Source organism: Dama dama, chromosome 32 (genome assembly GCF_033118175.1).
Source record: "Dama dama isolate Ldn47 chromosome 32, ASM3311817v1, whole genome shotgun sequence".
NCBI classification, from domain to species: domain Eukaryota; kingdom Metazoa; phylum Chordata; class Mammalia; order Artiodactyla; family Cervidae; genus Dama; species Dama dama.
Window position 1 is genome coordinate 13,378,381 of NC_083712.1, and position 20,646 is coordinate 13,399,026.

Consider the following 20,646-nt stretch of genomic DNA (forward strand, 5'->3'; position numbering starts at 1 on the left):
TCCCCTCTTCAAGGTAGCGGCCTCGTATTTCCCCTTGGCAGCTGCTGGACGTGGAACCAGCTTGCTTGTCTAGAGTATCTCAGCAGGATGTCTTGAAGGCAGATGTTCAGAAGGGAGAGTGACTCCCAGAGGAAGGAGGGGAAAGGACAGGGGGGTGAGCAGATTGTGGCTGAACGGTGGGAAGCGGCCCGCGGCGGAGGAAGGGTACCCGGAGGGGCCTCGTCTGTGGAGCACTGACCGCTCTCGTGACTCCCTAACCGCAGAGCGAAGTGGGAGCTGCCGCGAAAATGTGCGGGCTTGTCTACCAGACCCCATCCCCCTGGTCCCCCCAACCCCGGGTACCCTATGTCGTCATCACTTGTGTATTGTAGGTACAAATTTAATTTACAAACAAAAGGCAACATATAATACTTTTTACTCTTTTTGAACCATTGAAAGAGTCCCTGACCGAGTTTTACATTTGAAGACAGACAGACATGTAGTTATCCAACAGTATTGCCATAAGTTTATCAAGCATTATTTAGAAAACAAGACTGAATATATTTTTTTGTATATGGATACCAGATGTAATTCCCATAATAACCTTTTTAGAAGGCTGCTTTTATTGAGTCGAGGTCCCACGGTAAGAACCCATGGGCCGGGCAGCGTCCCCAGGGTCCCCAGGGCGCTGCTGTGTGGGGACGCGGTGCCCCGCCCGAGCTCCTTCACGCTGTCGCCTCCTGCTTGGGGCTTTTGGGGCTGCTGGCTTCCTGCCCATCATGGAGACCCTCCCACACCGCCTGCGGTGGCTTCTGAGACTGGGGGCTGAGTGTAGGCCGGGCCACCTTCCTGCCGTCGCCCTCATCCGAGCCTGTGACCTTCTCCCTGACAAAGGCGCCCCTCATCGCTCACAGGGCTTTTGCACTCCCAGGGCACAGCGTGTATGGAAGGTAGCACTTGGTGTTGGTGAGTCCGTCTCCTCACAGTTAGCCCAGAAGTGCCCTTGGGGGCACACGTCTTAGGCCTGGGTTTCCCAGGCCCGGCCCTTCCTCCCACCGCTCCGCTTGTTCAGCTCCTGAGCTGGCTTTGGGTCGTCTGGACACAGGGCCTCTACTTTTGAAAAGGTTGGCTTTTCTCTTCCACTCAGAAGCCACGTACAAAAAAATTATTTCATTTCAGTCAATTAAGAATAAATATTTCTTCAAGCAAAAACACACCAGAGTAAAGACTGAAGACAAGGGGATGGCAGGAAAAAAGACTAACTTCCTTAATGTACAAAGTGTGCCTATAAACTGATATGATCGGTCACTCAATAGAAAAATGAGTAAAGGGTAAGAACAGCCAGTTCACAGAAGAAAATTGTTCATAATAAAAAAAATTTAAAAACCATTTTTTCCTATCAAACTGGCAGAAACCCCAAATAACAGGTTAGATACCATGCCTGTGGTGAGTAGAGTATCCCAGGGACTTTTGCGCTTTGTCGATAGGAGTGCAGCAATTTTTTCCACAAAGTTGCCAGATCGTTCATTGATGTGCCATAGGCCAGTGTTGCTCCCAGCCCTGCAGGGGAATTGTACTTCTGTCCGAGTTCCCTGGCGTGCCTCAGCCCGGCCGCTCACAGGCTGTTCTGAGCCGGGGCGGGGCTGTGTGCCGGTGACCCTGCGGGGGTGAGCCTGCGGGGATGACCCGCATCTGGCAGCCGGGGCCTCCCAGCAGAGCCGGAGGCGGGAGGCAGGGAGCCACGTCCTTCCTGTTTCATGGTCCGTGTCATCGTAAGGTGGGTACGCTCAGGGCCCATCAGGGTGTCCTGTGCTTCGCCTGGTCTTTCCAACAGTGTCCAAGTGCTCTTGTGGACAGAGTCCATTGGGCAGAGGTGAGACAGGGCCATTTGAGTGTAATTGATTTATAACTCCTGTTTCTAAAATGAGTGCTATACTGGAAGAAATTGTGAGCTAAAGGACAACAATTGATACTCTAAGTATGTTATATAATTCTCAGGTAAGTTTTTTCTCTTAATATTTTCTTATAAGAAAATGAGACATACTTGAAGGGGAAAATTACAGGTAACTCAGAAGAAGGAAAAAAAACTCTACAAACTCACCTGTCCAGATAAAACCCCAGATAACACTTCAGATATTTTTCTCAAAGTCTTCTGTAATGTCTGTATGTTGGCGTATATATCTGCCTGTATGTATTTATGTGTGTGTCGTTCTTTTTTATTTTTTTGGCTTAAGAGTGTGTCATGAACATCTTTACATGTCATTATGTACACTTAACATGATTTTTTTAAATGGCTACGTAGTGTTCATTGGTGTGCACATATAACCATTTACCTACTCAGTTTTCTATTGGGTTTAGGTCACATTGTTCTTCTCTTGTTTTCACCCAGAGGGACGGGGGCGGGTGATGAGCCAGGCAGGGAGCAGAGTGGGAGGCCGGCTCGGGCCCAGCCCCAGCTCCCCGCCCAGCCCGCGGGCGCCCTGGGCCCCTGGGTTCCGCTCTGCCCCTCTCGCCTGGCTCCACAGGCACAGAGCACCGAGACCCGGTTCCTCCGGAGACTAGGCCTTGTGACATGTCTAGAGCCTTGGAAGACTTCCTGTACAGCCCTGGAATATCAATATACTCTAGGGACCTGCTGGGAAAGCTGTAGTCAGAAAAAAATTACACCTTAATTAGAACAATTTTCCCTACATTCCCTAAATATTATGGGATAATTTTTGCTCATGCCCTGTGAAATGTGCCCCAACTAAAATAGTTTTTACCAAAGTAGATATAGGAGCTTATGAAATACTGAGGGGAGTATTTCCGTCACTCATTCCTTGTCTCTGGTGGGAGCACCTCCTGGGTGTCGCTGGCGCTGAGCTGAGCTTGTATGGTCTGTATCTGGATTCCTGACCACAGGGACTTGGCTTGACTCCACTGCTGATGACACTGGGGCTTGGTCCCTTCACCCCCACGAAGGAATGATGGTCCTTGCCTGCAGAAGTGCACGAAGGTCAAGTGAAGTGATGTGCACAAATGTGTGTTGTAAATACCAAAGCACTATGTACATTCTTAGGTTTTCCTAGTGGCTCAGACTGTAAAGAATCTGCCTGCGACATGGGAGACCTAGGTTCAATCCCTGAATTGGGAAGATCCCCTGGAGAAGGGAGTGGCAACCCACTCCAAAATACTTGCCTGGAGACTCCATGGACAGAGGAGCCTGGTGGGCTATGGTCCACGGGGTCACAAAGAGTCGGACACAACTGAGCAACTTTCACATGTACCTTCTAGGTGAGAAAAACCCAAAAGCACCCAGGGGACCTTGAGGGTCCTTTCTCACACTGGCGTCTTTAAGGATGGGTGGCATGTTCCAAACACTCGAGTTCACACACACTCATTTCTGACCCCAGAAATGCAGCTGGTTTCGTGTCCTTGCAGATTCTGTATGTCTGTGCCCCGGGACTCGGGACATCCAGGATAAATGCAGTGTCAACCGGACACCCACTTAATTAAGGGGCAGGAAATGTTAGGGGCAGGTGTAGGTGTAGATGATTAAGGGAAGGCAGGAAAGTTGGTGTCAGCTCCTGCATTTTTACGTATCAGAAATAGAAATAGGGTTAGGTGAAGAGCCATGTGCAGCCAGCAAACTCCAATCACTGACACTCCAGTGTGTGTGCTGGGTCCTGTCCTGCCCCTTCACCCTCACGACAGCCTCCCGGGCCGGGTCTGCTACCGTCACGTCCTGTGGCTGGATGCACGTGGAAAGGTGTGCAGAGAGGCTGCACGCTGAGATCTGCCCAGGCAGGTGAGGGGTCAGAGCCCAGGCCGCCTGACTCACTGTCTGTGCTCTTCACCCGTGCACAGTTCTGCTCCTGAAAGCACTTCCTACGCTGGTCTTTGGTTTAAAGAAAACGGAACTTGAGGAGAAGAAAGAGGAAAATATTGTGAAAGTACAATCTTCCTATGGCAATGTTTTGCACATTTATCATCAAAGCTAGTTCACTCCTGGGAGTATATAAACAATAAGATAATTTTTGATGACTGAAATGCGTTACTGAGGCTTGACACCAGAAGTGGAGGAAAGCAGTTGCAGAGAGAATTCACAAGAAGAGCTGTGTGTGGGGTCCAGAGGTGGAGCCCTGCAGGATCAGCTTCCTGTCTTCCTCCAGCTGCACAACACACCAGCCAGTTTCCTGAACACACCTGCGAGCACATTTCCACTTGAGATAAACAGTCTTGTTCCCCTACTTGCATGCCCACCCAGGGAACATAGTAGCCCCTTAAATCTCTTAGCAATATTTCCTTCTCCAGGAATTTAACTATGTTAGCATTGTCATGTCTTCACAGAAAGTCACATCCAAAAAAGGAAATTTCCGGGCTCAAAGTTCTTTCTTATCTTGGAATAAATCCTGACCTCATCCCTTGTGCAACCTGGGCAGAAAAAAGGACTGTCTGCTAATTTTTAGGTTAGCATTTTTTAGGAACTAGCTGTTGAAAGGCCCAGAGCTATTCCACAAAAAGAAATTGGGTTCCCAGAGCAACTAGAATATGTTAAAATACGGCAAGGATCAGGAAAGCAAGGCATATCAGTGAGTAGAAATCACTGGCAGCTCAGAGAGCTGGGGGGTGGGTGGAGGCCTGCGGAGTCCTGGCAGGAGCTACAGCTCAGTGCTGGGGTCTGAGGGGTGGGGTGGCTCCGTGTGCCCAGTGCTTTCCCAGGCACATCCATCCTGTCCCAGTGACATGTGACAAGCACCGGCTTGGGAACAGAGACCGGTGGCCCCATGAAGGCGACCAGTGGGCCCGAGGGTGGTTGGCACATGGGGATCCCTTTAGAGGGTGGGTGCATACTTCTGGTAGAGGCTAGCCTCCTGACTGGGCTGCCGGTACAATTTGTTGCAGTTGGTATATGAGAAGTACCATCTGGTTGATTAACTCATGACCTAGGTAACTATGGGAGACTTGGAAATTATACTGCTTCAGCCTGAAACCCCAGACCACCAGTTTGTAATCTTTATTTTCTTTTTTTTTTTTTTTGTCTTTGCTAAAGAAAGACTCTGAACTTTGTTTTAAAACTTTTAAACCTCATTTTCGTTGGTATTTTAAATAACTGAATTCTAAACTAATAAAAATGAAATATTTTTGTTTCTTGTTAGAATTTCTCTGCAAAGAATGTCCAAAAATTCATATTCACATCGATCGTATAGACAAAAAAAATATCCCAGAAGAACAAGTATCCATGAAAAGATGGCTTCATGAGCGTTTTGAAATAAAAGATAAGTGAGTAATGACAGTTCTCTCCCTTCGAATACATTGGCTCAACTCTTCACTATAGTAAACAATGTGAAACAGATTATTGTCATAAGAATGCTTTTTACAAACTCAAATCTCATTCCATGCTTCCGTCTGTTCATGTTTTAACCTTGACAGTTACAAGTCACTGTGAAAGATCTTGTTATGGGGGGCTGTCCATCATTATTTACCGCATTTCAATAATTTGTGTAAGATGTAAAGTTTTTTTTTTACAAAAAGAAACAAACAGAAAGCTTTGCATTGTGATGCTCCAGGCCTGGGGGAGGGTGTCTGGCCTGAGGGCCAGCGTGGCATGGAGAATCCGGCCATCGGTGGAGGATGGTGCCTCACATGGATGTGGAACTGACCCCAGTGCATTTGTTGGAAGAAGAAGGGGCAGTTGACATTTTTGTGACCAAAGTGTCTTTTTGCTGTTAATGTTTTGGGGCCTAAACAGTTTCTGGGGTTGACCCAGTGTCTCTCCTGCTGAGTGCTGACCATTATTCTAAGTACCAGGTGGGGGCCTCTGGGGGCAGGGGATAGTGAGTGAGACTCCCTGTGATTTACACAAATTCCTAAAAGTAGAAATTTTAGAATTTTGTTTTTAGGAAAATAAAAACTGAGCTCTTAGGTTTAGAGATGATATTTAGACATTGAATTTTCTTGGATGAAAACTTCAGGATATATTACTTATTCACTGTTTGTTTTGCTGTCAGTGGATATTTTTCCTGTTTTTTGAATGCTGTGTTTTAAATATTGATACTGTTTTCCCTCTTCTTGAAAAAAGTGGAGCTATGAGTTATAGGATGCACCATTAAAATGATTTTTTTTAATGTCTAGAAACTCCAATTAAAGCAACTCTTTGGGTATTTCCTTATAAGGACCTGTAACTTCTCTAACAGGCACCCAATGAATATTTGTTGAATTAAAATATTGAAATGACTAAATCTGAAAGTTAAAGCAGTTTTCATTTTCATTCTGGCCATAGATTGCTTATAGAATTCTATGATTCACCGGACCCAGAAAGAAGAAACAAATTTCCTGGAGAAAGTGTTAATTCTAAGCTAAGTCTCAAGAAGACCTTACCATCATTCTTGATCTTAAGTGGTTTGACTGCTGGTTTGCTTATGACTGAGGCTGGAAGGAAACTATATGTGAAAACCTGGATTTATGGAACCTTGATTGGCTGCTTGTGGGTTAGTATTAAAGCATAAACGAGTAGCTGTCTCCAGGCGGTGGGATGCGCTACGCTGTTTATTGTTGGTGGCTGCACGTTACATCTGATTGCTCCTGAATTTAATAAGAAGTGTAAATAAAGCCTTGTTGATTGAACATTGGATAAAATAGATTTTCTGACTAAAGCCAATATTCAGCTGGTCTTGGGCAAACATACATGGTTTTGCAACTTTAGTCCAGAAGCTGTTGGAAAGGGAAAAGGTAAACAGTTTATATTATTCTTGCCATTTCCTATGAACTAATGTCAACTGCAGAAGATTGTTAGGATTGTATAATTTGTTGTTGTGTTGTAATTCAAATAGCTGCATTCATGAACATTAATTTGCAATATATTTTACTGTATTCGTTTTCTTTTTTTTTTTTAACGACTTGACTGGGTCAATTCTTATCACTAAAGTACTTAGTGTCTTGCAACTGTGAAATATTTTGCCTTTTGTTTAATTTCTCCAAGTCAATGAAAGAAATTACAGTTAAGAATCAAGAAGGGCACAAGGAAAGGGCCGGGGAATGTTGGTGGGAGAAGCTCTGTGTTAGCACGGGCTATTATTGTATTGTGTTATTAGTTGATTTCATGTGATATTTGCAAAGTAGTATTTCTAATATTTACTGAAACAGCTTCATTTGCACACCCTGTGCTCTATACAAAAGAATAATGTAAAAAAAAAAGAGAATTAAGTTAAAATTGTGATCCTGATTCATTGTAGTGGAACTTTAAATTGCTCAGCTTTTTGAAGATTTAGGCTAAGCTCCTAGAACTTCATGACATTTGTGCCATAAGTACTTGAAAACCTTAAGATTTCCTGTTATTTTTTATGTCGAAATAATCAGTGTGAACCTTTGTTAGACCTGAGTCCACATTTAAGATGGTGGGAGCTCTCAGACACCTGACTAGACTTACTAGCATGTGCCTTTTGCCTGTTACCCTTGGGTTCAGCAAAATGTCTAATCCAAAAATCTTGTTTTTATGTCATCATGGTCGGTTTCCGTTGTACTTGAGTTCCTTTCCTCCAGAGCATCAGCAGAGGTGCTGCCCACAGCGGCCGCGGGGCCTCACCCGGAAGCGCTGTGTCCTGACGCAGGCCTCACCCGGAAGTGCTGAGTCCTGAGGCAGGCTTCAACCGTTTAAGCTCTTGTGAGCCGCAGCAAAGACATTTTGTGTTGTTTTATGTCAAGAAGGCGACTTCTTGAATACAGACTTAATCCATCAGGACAGAGTGTATTTTAGTTCCCATTAGTGTTAATGGGGCCGCGTAATTCATCTGAGTCACCTGAAAAGAAGAGTGATCTTTCAGGAACCAGTCACACAGTTTTCAGTCCTGGAACAACAAACCCTCAAGAAGAGGACCTTTTAAAGTGTGATCTGCTCTACTTTTATGTTACAATTCAAACTTGATTGCCTATTAGTCCCTTAAGATACCCATTTCTGCTTCCGGGTAATGGATTTTTCCTGCAAAATTGTATCAGTGCCCCAGATGAAATACATCTCTTAAATCATGATGAACAAAATAGAAATAATAATTAAGATAAATTTTGTCTGTTTTTCCAGAACCAGAGTAAGTTATTTCAAGAAACCCCTCTGAAAAGTTGGGTAGTATGAACTGGTTTGTGCATAGTTTAGTATGTGTATGTATATACACACATGAGTGTGTAATGTGTGTGTGTACACACAGTCCCACAGGATACCATCGGCCTCATTATAAATGAGGTGCAGGTAAAAGTTTTGTTCTTATGCCACACTGCAGTTTTCTCTTACCCTCTAAAGTGAAATTATGTCAATGCCATGTCTTTGTTAAAATACTCTTTAACAGTCCTAAAGTTAGAACTATTTCTAATTAGATCACAATAAATGTAAATTGTGTAACTTATTTTGAATGTCATGGATATGCTCTAAATTTAAATTTTAAGAAGCAGTACCACTGGAATTATGTTGACTGTAACTGATTTGAAGAAGGCAAAGTGAGCTGCACAAGATACTTGAACAGCATGTTTCTTATAACTATCATTATATTTTTCTCACAAAAGGTCTATAAAATGTTCAAAATTTTTTTGTATCAAAATATTTCAAAAATTAGAAGCTTCTTTTTAACATGTATTGATATGACTTGAATTATTATTTTCTGAAATTAAGAACTCCATATACCAGTAAATCTTTTCACATAATATCATTTAAGGTTTTGTTTATATTATTGTTGACTTACAGCTAAGTTACTTGTTTTTTCTTTAAAAGACTGCAGTCAATGTGCATGCTTTTATCTTTTTCACAAAAGGGTGTGTTTGGATGAAAGTAAAAGAGAATAAAATCTTTCACTGTCTCTGATGTCTGTGCCATTTAACATTTTGTGACTCAAAAATTCACCAACGGTCTCTCTTTACATAAAATAGGCCTCATGATTGGCTCTGCATTCTGAAATAGTTTTGAGTTTTTTTTTAAGTACATTAAAATCTTCAAAATTGTGATACAATGTGTTAATTTGGATATATAAGGTCATCCGTATATTTTATAAGATGTATGAATGAATGTTAGTCGCTCAGTTGTGTCTGATTCTTTGTGACCCCATGGACTGTAGCCCGCCAGGCTGTTCTGTCCATGGGATTCTCCAGGCAAGAATACTGGAGTAGGTTGCCATTCCCTTCTCCAAGGGATCTTCCCGACACAGGCAGATTCTTTCCCATCTGAACCACCAGGGAAGCTTGTAAGATGTATGGCAATTATTAATTGCTTGACAATTTTGTAATTACTAAGATACCACACTGAAATGTGTCAGATGCTTAAAATTAGCCAGGTTGGTGAGTCAAGTACGAATCTGACTGATCCTTACATCACATGTACTGGTGACTTCTTTCATCTGTAACATTTCCATGTAATTTTTTTTTTTTCGCTTTACCGTCTGAGCCACCAGGGAAGCCATTTTTCATTTAGAGTGGTACAATTCTCCTTTATATCTAGATTCAGTTCAGTTCAGTTCAATTGCTCAGCTTCTCTGTCCATCACCAACACCCAGGGCATACTCAAACTCATGTCCATTGAGTCGGTGATGCCATCCAACCATCTCATCCTCTGTCATCCCCTTCTCCTTCTGCCTTCTTTCCCAGCATCAGAGTCTTTTCAAATGAGTCACTTTTTCACATCAGGTGGCCAAAGTATTGGAAGTTTCAGCTTCAGCATCAGTTCTTCCAATGAATATTCAGGACTGATTTCCTTTCAGATTGACTGGTTGGATCTCCTTGCAGTCCAAGGGACTCTCAAGAGTCTTCTCCAACACCACAGTTCAAAAACATCAATTCTTCAGCAGTCTGCTTTCTTTATGGTCCAACTGTCAAATCCATACACGACTACTGCTATAGCTTTGACTAGATGGACCTTTGATTTCAAAGTAATATCCAAGTTACATAAATTTTATTGTTTCCTTCATAATGTTATATGGTTTATACTTACCTTCACTGAATAAGTCCATATCAGTAAAATGATCTGAATAAATTGACCATTAAAACTAAGAAATGTTGTATAACCTTTGCCCATGAAGCATAGGTGCAAAGTAACTGCCAGATGTATAGCAAACTCACATTTGAGAAAACGGAAAAATGTCTATCCTAGGATTTAATGTGTACAATTGCAAATGTATACAGTAAAAATAAACTGTAATCCTAATAAGATTTGTTCTTCAAGTGTTAGCTTGAGGAAGAGGTTTTCTTGGCACATATTCCAGATACCACCTTGTAGTAACTTACATATCTTTGCTTGTAAGCAGGAATTTGAAGGAGGGACAGTCTCTATTATGAGTTACACCTACTTTTAAACTAAAGATTGGCTGACTGTGAATATTACGTTACCATTTAGTATAACTGTCTTTATAAACACAGTAACTGAACCTAACACCTTAACATAGATAAAATCTTCATTGACTGAATCTAAAACTTTTTATTCAGATGTTTTGGTGTGCCATTTTGCAATCACTTATCTGTGTCAGTTTAGAGTAGTTACAACATCACATTATCCCCAAGATTTCAGTGATGCTTTTTCAAATTGGTGGATAGTTAAGTAAATCCATTACTTCTACTAACTGGGGAGACATTCTGAGACTATTTATACCTGAGGTCAGAGACTGAGTCATGTCTGGCTCTGCAACCCCATGGACTGAAGCACGCCAGGCTTCCCTGTCCATCACCAACTCCCGAAGCTTACTCAAACTCAGGTCCATCGAGTCAGTGATGCCATCCAACCATCTCATCCTTTGTCGTCCCCTTCTCCTTCTGCCTTCAATCTTTCCAGGACTGGGGTATTTTTCAGAGTCAGTTCTTCCCATCAGGTGGCCAACATATTGGAGCTTCAGTTTCAGCATCAGTCCTTCCAATGAATATTCAGGACTGATTTCCTTTAGGATAAACCGGTTGGATCTCCTTGCAGTCCAAGAGACTCTCAAGGGTCTTCTCCAACACCACAGTCAAAAGCATCAGTTCTTCTGCACTCAGCTTTCTTTATGGTCATCCGTACATGACCATTGGAAAAACCACAGCTTTGCCTAGACAGACCTTTGTAGGCAAAGTAGTGTCTCTGCTTTTTAATATGCTGTCTAGGTTAATCATAGCTTTTCTTCCAAGGAGCAAGCATTTTTTAATTTCATGGCTGCAGTCACCATCTGCAGTGATTTTGGACCCCAAGAAAATGAAGTCTGTCACTGTTTCCACAATTTGCTATGAAGTGATGGGTCTGGATGCCATGATCTTAGTTTTCTGAATATTGAGTTTCAAGCCAACTTTTTTCACTCCCCTGTTTCACTTTTATCATGAGGTTCTTCAGTTCCTCTTTGTGTTCTGCCATAAGGATGGTGTCATCTGCATATCTGAGGTTATTGATATTTCTCCCAGCAATCTTGATTCCAGCTTGTGCTTCATCCAGCCTGGCATTTTGCATGATGTACTCTGCATATAGGTTAAATAAACAGGTTGACAATATACAGCCTTGATGTACTCCTTTCCCAATTTGGAACCAGTCTGTTGTTCCATGTCCAGTTCTAGCTGTTGCTTCTTGACCTGAATACAGATTTCTCAGGAAGCAGGTAAGGTCATATGGTATTCTCATTTCTTGGAGAATTTTCCAGTTTGTTGTGATCCACGCAGTCAAAAGCTTTGGCATAGTCAATAAAGCAGAAGTAGATGTTTTTCTGGAACTCTCTTGCTTTTTCTGTGATCCAACAGATGTTGGCAATTTGATCTCTGGTTCCTCTGGCCTTTTCTAAATCGAGCTTGAACATCTGGAAGTTCTCGGTTCACGTATTATTGAAGCCTAGCTTGGATAATTTTGAGCATTACTTTGCTAGCGTGTGAGATGAGTGCAATTGTGCGGTAGTTTGAACATTCTTTGGCATTGCCTTTCTTTGGGATTGGAATGAAAACAGAGAGATTCTTGGTTATTATCCTGAGCAGGAGGTAAAAAAGCCTGTTTTTCAAAAGGTCACCCCAAATAGAAAGCTCAATAACTTCTACTGTGTTGAAGAAACTCTCATTTGTGGGGCAAACTCTCAATAAATGTTTATTGGTGGTGGGGAGACAGCTCAGTTACTCACCCAAATTGATGATTCATGATTTTATCTGTGACTATGTAAGAAAGACATGTTCTGCAACTTTATTTTTATAAATCTTTATATCTGAAAAAAGAATGCTAGTAAGAGATTATTTACTAAGAGTCTTGTCTCCTTATAGTTTCAGAATAAATTCTGGTTTACATTCTTGGGTTTATTGATGCTTTGTTAGTTCAACCAAAAAAGGGAAACTATAAATCTCAAAAATTAGTTACCTGGCAATATGCATGGGTGCATGCTAAGTCGCTTTAGTTGTGTCTGAATACAAGAATGCATTCTTGCAAGAATGCAAGAATACTGGAGTAGGTTGCCATGCCCTCCTCTCGGGGCTCTTCCCAACCCAGGGATGGAGCCAGTGTCTCTTTTGTCTCCTCCATTGGCAGGACACAAAAGTCGCTTAACTGATAACTTCTGACAGAAAAAAATCACTCTGGCTTAATGAAGATGTAACACAGTATTTCAAACTTTGTAAGTGCCTTTAAAAAGTGGATGATCGTAACTCTGATCATAGTTATTTAAAGATTACAGAGGTTTTTAAAATCTAGATAAAAGAATATAGAGATTACAAAAGCGAAGATTCTCCATCTTTCATAAGAAAATCTCCTGGTCTTTCCAAACTGACCCCACGTTGGTCCTGAAGGCTGAGGAAATGTCTGTCCCCGCAGACTGGCAGCACAGACTCCTTCCCAGGTCGGTGAAGGTGGAGTGTAACGGCAACCTCAAAGGGCTTCCCTTGCAGCGCCATGTGCGCCTGTGTATGTGTGTGTGTGTGTGTGTGCGCGCGTGCGTGCGTGCATGCACATGCGTGCACGTGTGCTCATGTGCTCAGTTACTCAGGCGTGTCCGACTCTGCACATTGACTGACTGTAACCGGCCAGGCTCCTCTGTCCATGGTAACCCCCAGGCAGGGATACTGCAGTGGGTTGTCATTTCCTCCCCCAGGGGATCTTTCCCACCCAGGGATCGAACCTGGGTCTCCTGCATTGGCAGGTGGCTTCTTTACCATCTAAGGCACCAGGGAAGCCCCAAACTACACTGTATACTGTGTCTATGTGTATGTCCATAAGCGGTTCTGCCTTACGCTAGCACTAGCAACTTTCTTGTTTGAAGTTTTTTGGTATGCTGTTCTAATTTGTCATGTGACTAGGGTAAACTTGATATTGTGAAATGAAATAAAGTGTATTTTAAAGGATCAAGGCAACAATTTATTCTTCCTTCATGTGTGCTAATGTCGTCATCCTTTTTTTTCTTTTTGCCTCTGTATTCCTTCCCTATCTGTTTCTAGAAGTTATAATAAGTAAAGGACTTCAGGTCAGAAATAAATCCATACAGGGCATCCTCCCCTGGTCCTTTTCTCGGGAAGCTGCAGGCCCGGGGTTGTCTGACACACTCACTCCTGTGCCCACGCTGGTGTCTGCTGGTTCCTGGTATTGAGTGTGTTGCTTTGCTTCCTGATAACATTTTATTTCTAACTGCTGGCCCGGCTCTAATGTGCATGTGTGTCTGCCATTGGCTTCTGGTGGACAGACTGGTCTGCAGGATGACAGAGGTCGGTTGGGGCTTGTGGGTCCTGAGATTCCATCCCAGTTCCTGGCATACTAGGCACCCAGCACGTTTATTTACCTTACTCGATAGATACAGTGAAACTGAAAGGACCTCAGTTGAGTCCTACTCTTTGCGACTCCATGGAATTCTTCCAGGCTCCTCTGTCCATGGAATTCTCCAGGCAAGAAGACTGGAGTGGGTCGCTATTCCCTTCTCCAGGGGATCTTCCCAACCCCAGGGACTGAACCCAGGTCTCCCACATTGCAGGTGGATTCTTTACCGTCTGAGCCAGCAGGGAAGCACAAGAGAGCGAGAGTGAAGTTTCCCAAGGAAAACGGTTCCTTCTCAGGGGAACTTCCTGACCCAGGGATCGAACCAGCGTCTCCTGCGTTGCAGGTAGATTATACCAGCTGAGCTACCTGAGAAGCTGATTTAATTCAGATGACCATTATAGCTACTACTGTGGGCAAGAATCCCTTCGAAGAAATGGAGTAGTCCTCATAGTCCACAAGAGAGTCTGAAATGCAGTACTTGGGTGCAGTCTCCAAAATGACAGAATGATCTCTGTTCATTTCCAAAGCAAAGCTTTCAATATCACAGTAATCCAGGTCTATGCCCCAACCACTAATTCCGAAGAAGCTGAAGTTCAATGGTTCTATGAAGACCTACAAGACCTTCTAGAACTAAAACTAAAAAAACGATGTCCTTTTCATCACTGGGGACTGGAATGCAAAAGTAAGAAGTCAAGAGATACCTAGGGTAACAACAGGCAAGTTTGGCTTTGGAATACAAAATGAAGCAGGGCAAAGGCTAACAGTTTTGTCAAGAGAACGCACTGGTCATAGCAAACACCCTCTTCCAACAGCAAGAGATGACTCTACACTTGGAAATCACCAGATGGTCAATATCAAAATCACATTAATTATATACTTTGCAGTCAAAGATGGAGAAGCTCTCTAAAGTCAGCAAAAACAAGACCAGGAGCTGACTGTGGCTCGGATCATGAACTCCTTATTGCCAAATTCAGAATTAAATTGAAAAAAAAAAAAATAGGGAAAACCACTAGACAATTCAGGTGTGACCTAAATGAAATCCCTTATGATTATACAGTGGAAGTGACAAATAGATTCAAGGGATCAGACCTGATAGGATGCCTAAAGAACTAAGGATGGAGGTTCATGACATTGTACAGGAGGCAGTGATTAAGACCATCACCAAGAAAAAGAAATGCAAAAAGGTGAAATGGTTGTCTGAGGAGGACTTACAAATAGCTGAGAAAATAAGTGAAAAGGAAAGGAGAAAAGGAAGGATATACCCACTTGAATGCAGAGTTCCAGAGAATAGCCAGGAGAGGTAAGAAAGCCTTCCTCAGCGATCAGTGCAAAGAAATAGAGGAAAACAACAGAATGGGAAAGACTAGAGATCTCTTCAAGAAAATTAGAGATACCATGGGAACATTTCATGCAAAGATGGACTCAATAAAGGACAGAAATGATATGGACCTAAGAGAAGCAGAAGATATGGCAAGTATATACAGAAGAACTATACAAAAAAGATCTTAATGACCCAGATAACCATGATGGTGTAATCACTCACCAGGAGTCAGATCCTGGAGTGCAAAGTCAGGTGGCATTTAGGAAGCATCACTAGAAACAAAGCTAGTGGAGGTGATGGAATTCCAGCTCAGCTATTTCAAGTCCTAATAGATGATGCTGTGAAAGTGCTGCACTCAATATGCCAGCAAATTTGGAAAACTCAGCAGTGGCCACAGGACTGGAAAAGGTCAGTTTTCATTCCAATCCCAAAGAAAGGCAATGCCAAAGAATGCTCAAACTACCACACAATTGCACTCATCTCACACGCTAGCAAAGTAGCACTCAAAATTCTCCAAGCCAGGCTTCAATAGTACATGAACCGAGAACTTCCAGATGTTCAAGCTGGATTTAGAAAAGGCCAGAGGAAACAGAGATCAAATTGGAACCATCTGCTGGATCATCGAAAAAGCAAGAGTGTTCCAAAGAAACATCTGCTTTATTGACTACATCAAAGCCTTTGATTGCATGGATCACAACAAACTGTGGAAAATTCTTAAAGAGATGGGAATACCAGACCACCTTACCTGCCTCCTGAGAAATCTGTATGCAGATCAAGAAGCAACAGTTAGAACCAGACATGGAACAACAGACTGGTTCCAAATTGGGAAAGGAGTACATCAAGGCTGTATATTGCCACACTGTTTATTTAACTTCCATGCAGAGTACCTCATGCAAAATGCCAGGCTGGATGAAGCACAAGCTGGAATCAAGATTGCTGGGGGAAATATCAATAACCTCAGATATGCAGATGACACCATCCTTATGGCAGAACACAAAGAGGAACTGAAAAACCTCTTGATGAAAGAGGAGAGTGAAAAAAGCTGGCCTGAAACTCAACATTGAAAAAACTAAGATCATGGCATTCAGTCCCATGGCTTCATGGCAAATAGATGGAGAAACAATGGAAACAGTGACAGACTTTATTTTCTTGGGCTCCAAAATCACTGCAGATGGTGACTGCAGCCATGAAATTAAAAGATGCTTGCTCCTTGGAAGAAAAGCTATGACCAACCTAGACAGTATATTAAAAAGCAGAGACACTACTTTGCCTACAAAGGTCCGTCTAGGCAAAGCTGTGGTTTTTCCAATGGTCATGTATGGATGTGAGAGTTGGATCATAAAGAAAGCTGAGTGCAGAAGAATTGATGCTTTTTACTGTGGTGTTGGAGAAGACCCTTGAGAGTCTCTTGGACTGCAAGGAGATGTAACCAGTCTATCCTAAAGGAAATCAGTCTTGAGTGTTCATTGGAAGGACTGATGTTGAAACTGAAACTCCAATACTTTGGCCACCGGATGTGAAGAACAGACTCATTGGACAAGCCCCTGATGCTGGGAAAGATTGAAGGCAGGAGAAGGGGAGGACATAGGATGAGATGGTTGGATGGCATCACTGACTCGATGGACATGAGTTTGAGCAAGCTCTGGGAGGTGGTGATGGACAGGGAAGCCTGGTGTGCTGTAGTCCATGGGATCACAAAGAGTCAGACATACTGAGGGACTGAACTGAACTGAACCACAGATACACACCTGAGGCTTGACGTTTCACAGGTAACCACTGGGCCAACAGATCAAATATCAGTTGAAGTCTTTCTAAAGCATCTGTGTCTCACTGTTACAGTCTGAAGTCAACAAATTCTTTCTAAAAGTCAATGGCATAACCAATATTTAGCAAGTGATATGGAAGTTATGGTTTGGGAAGGTCATCCAGGAATTGATGGTGGTGAAGACAGAAAAGCACAACCAAGGAATACAATGTGAGGCAGATATGATGCTATTGAAATGTTTTCTTTCTGGATTGGGCTTTGAGTGATTGTCATATTTTGTCATTTTCTGTGCGGAGGAAGGGCGGTAGGGTCGTGGGGGTGGGATTTTTTTGTGTATCTTCAAATTTTTCCAAATTAAAAAATGCTAAATTTACTAGGCACATAGGTTATTTTGTTTAGCACTATTATCAGAACATAATTCCATATGGTATCATGATGACTGGTAATTCAGTAAAGTCTTAAAGTCTGCAGTATTTGAAAAATCCTCTTTCTGGTTATCTCTAAATGAATTCAGTTAGTTAATGTTATGTGGTACAGTGACTGCAAATAATTATTGGAAAATATCTGTGCTGTTGCATCTGCTTCTAATGAAAGTGAAACTCTTGTTACTTCTGTCTGTTCCTTTCATTCTTTCCAAAGGGAATTACTTGGGATGAATTGTGTTGAAAGGCAGTATGTTTATAGCAGCCTCAGAAGACACATTAAAAATGCTGATAGCAAAAGAATGAGACTTTTTAACAAGGCTGCAGTTGATTTTGAGAAGTGCATAGGAAACAAGATAATTCCCCTAAACTGTTAGAAGAACAATCTTTTGAATAATGTTGCCTGTGTGCATGCTCAGTCACTCAGTCGTGTCCAGCTCTTTGTGACCCCATGGACCGCAGCACGCCAGGCTTCCCTGTCCTTCACTGTCTCCCGGAGTTTGCTGAAACTCACATCCATCAAATCAGTGATGCTATCCAACCATCTCATCCTCTATCGTCCCCTTCTCCTTCCGCCTTCAATCTTTCCCAGCATCAGGGTCTTTTCCAATGAGTCAGTTCTTCCTGATCAGGTGGCCAAAGTATTGGAGCTTCAGCTTCAGCATCAGTTCTTCCAATGAATATTCAGGGTTCATTTCCTTTAGGACGGACTGGTTGGATCTCCTTGCTGTCCAAGGAACTCTCAAGGAGAAATTGATAGGGGTCCCCAAATGTCCTGTTGACAACAGTGAACATTTACTACCTTTTTTTTTTTTTTTAAAAAAATCTCATCCAAAAACAGAACTGGGCCCTAAGAAATGTGTGACATTTGCTTTTATGTCCATAGATGACGAAACAGGTCTGCAGAGACAAGACCAGTCGGAAAAACACGTCCCCTGTCTCCAGGAGCCCAGGGGTTTACAGAGTAAAAACCACTGGTCATTTCTTTTGAAACTGTAAACATGTACAAGCAGAAGGGCACTAGTTCACTGATAATATTGCATAATACTTAGATTTTCACATTAAAAGTTACTTTGAAGCCGACGTCCAGATACCCTGTGAGGAGCGGTGGGTTCCTCCCTGATCATGGACTTTGGGGTGAAAGGCAGGAGTCGAGTGTAAACAGAAGGAGCCGGAGCCCCCACCCAGGTGAGGAGAACTCAAGGAGAAGTTCGGGTCTGGGGGCTGGAGAAGCATGTTTGATGGAAACACGAGGCAGTGGGGGGCGGGGAGACGCGGAGAGGAACCAGCAGGTCTCACCGGGGACGTGGCGCCGGGCTGGGGACCTGAGATGCCTCACCCCGCCCATGCCATACAAGATTCCGAGGACAGGCAAGTCCATCCTGTGTCACGGCTGAGGCCCATGATGCCCACCGAGACTAAATAACTTAGGCAGAGTTCCTGAATGAGCCAGGGGCTGAGCCAGGTCCGAATTCGTGTGTGTGAGCCCAGCACCAGGGACCCCTCACCCCACCACCTGCATCCCAGCGCCTCCGAGGAGCCCTCTAGACCGCCCCGCCAGCTGGGATGAGGGGCAGCCCTGGGCCCGGCCTCTGCCAGCGTGGCGGGGCCCCCTGGCTCCGTGGGAAAGTCAGCAGCCCTCGGTCACCTGTAGGGTTCTCTCATCTAGAAGGTCATCGCCATACAGATGGCTAACAAACACATGAAAAGATGCTCAACATCACTCATTATCAGAGAAATGCAAATCAAAACCTCAATGAGGTACCATCACACGCCAGTCAGAATGGCTGCTATCCAAAAGTCTACAAGGAATAAATGCTGGAGAGGGTATGGAGAAAAGGGAACCCTCTTACACTGTTGGTGGGAATGCAAACTAGTACAGCCATTATGGAGAACAGTGTGGAGATTCCTTAAAAAACTGGAAATAGAACTGCCATATGAACCAGCAATCCCGCTCCTGGGCATACACACCGAGGAAACCAGATCAGAAGGAGACACATGCACCCCAGTGTTCATTGCAGCACTGTTTATAAGAGCCAGGACAGGGAAGCAACCCAGATGCCCATCAGCAGACGAATGGATAAGGAAGCTGTGGTACATATACACCATGGAATACTACTCAGCCATTAAAAAGAATTCATTTGAATCAGTTCTAATGAGATGGATGAAACTGGAGCCCATTATACAGAATGAAGTAAGCCAAAAAGATAAAGACCAATACAGTATACTAATGCATGTATATGGAATTTAAAAAGATGGTAACGATAACCTTATATGCAAAACAGAAAAGAGACACAGATGTACAGAACAGACTTTCAGACTCTGTGGGAGAAGGCGAGGGTGGGATGTTCTGAGAGAACAGCACTGAAGCAAGTATACTATCAAGGGTGAAACAGATCACCAGCCCAGGTTGGATGCATGAGACAGGTGCTCAGGGCTGGTGCACTGGGAAGACCCAGAGGGATGGGGTGGGGAGGGAGGCAGAAGGGGGGATCGGGATGCGGAACACATGTAAATCCATGGCTGATTCATGTCAATGGATGGCAAAAACCACTACAATAAAAAATTTAAAAAAAAAAAATCTGGAACTAACATTAAAAACAAAAAGAAAAGAAAGGTCATCGCGACCAGCGCCTACTTGGGAAGCTCTCTGGCTGCACACCGCATGCCCAGCAGGCCTGGGAGAGCTGGCGGGCACATCCCTGTGTGGTCGCGGAGAAACACAGGGTTTCCTCCCCACCCACCCCTTTCTCCAGGACAGAACTGCCCGGCAGGACTGAAGTTGGCCTCGACGTGGGTCTGATTCTCCCTGGGGTCAGACCTCCTGGCTTCTGTCTGTGAATGCCGTGGGTGACTCCGGGCCGTGGAGTGGATTTGGGGTTGGGGCACACTGCAGTTGGGTGTCTGTCTGCGGGGTGCCCCCTCTCCATGTGGACTGTCAAGGAGAAGCCTGGGGGGACACAGCTGATGGACACTGGGCAGGTGTTGCCCCAGGAAAGAGTGTCTGCCCTCTCGTGGCCCCAGCCCTGTCCGAATTCCCAGCCTGGCCCAGCCCAGCCCCCAAATCCTCCTGCTCTCAAAATGCTGCTCATATCTAATCTGGGCAAGTCCACTGTTGACCTGCCAGCCCTCTTTCCCAGGGCCCAGCAGTGTCCAGTGGAAACAAACTGACTGATTGGGTTTGTGAATGAATACGTGTCAACCTGCCTCCTCCTCCAGGTGTGAAAGCGGTCCGGGCTTGATTCTGGAATCACAGGGATTGTTACGGGCTGAATTGGAACTCCCGCTCCTGATTGGTGTCTTCAAGTCTAACCCCCAAGACTTCAAAATGTGACTGGCGTTAGAGATAAGGTCTTAATGTGATTAAGGTAAAGTGTGGTCATTGGGTCGGGCCCCTGATCCCAGAGGACAGGTGCTCTTTACTGCTGCTGTTCTTTCATTGCTAAGTAGTATTTGACTCTTTGCGACCCCA

General features: G+C 43.8%; 1 protein-coding gene across 1 annotated transcript in view; it reads left to right on the forward strand.

Moving 5' to 3' along the window:
- The window catches only part of AGPAT5 (1-acylglycerol-3-phosphate O-acyltransferase 5), a 42,025-nt gene extending 33,221 nt beyond the window's left edge, over positions 1-8,804 (forward strand). Inside the window, exons 7-8 of the mRNA XM_061134497.1 lie at positions 5,118-5,241; positions 6,242-8,804. Of these exons, the coding sequence (XP_060990480.1) occupies positions 5,118-5,241; positions 6,242-6,467 (350 nt within the window). The 3' untranslated portion in view covers positions 6,468-8,804. The remainder of the gene's footprint in view (positions 1-5,117; positions 5,242-6,241) is intronic.
- The last annotated feature ends 11,842 nt before the right edge of the window (positions 8,805-20,646 follow it).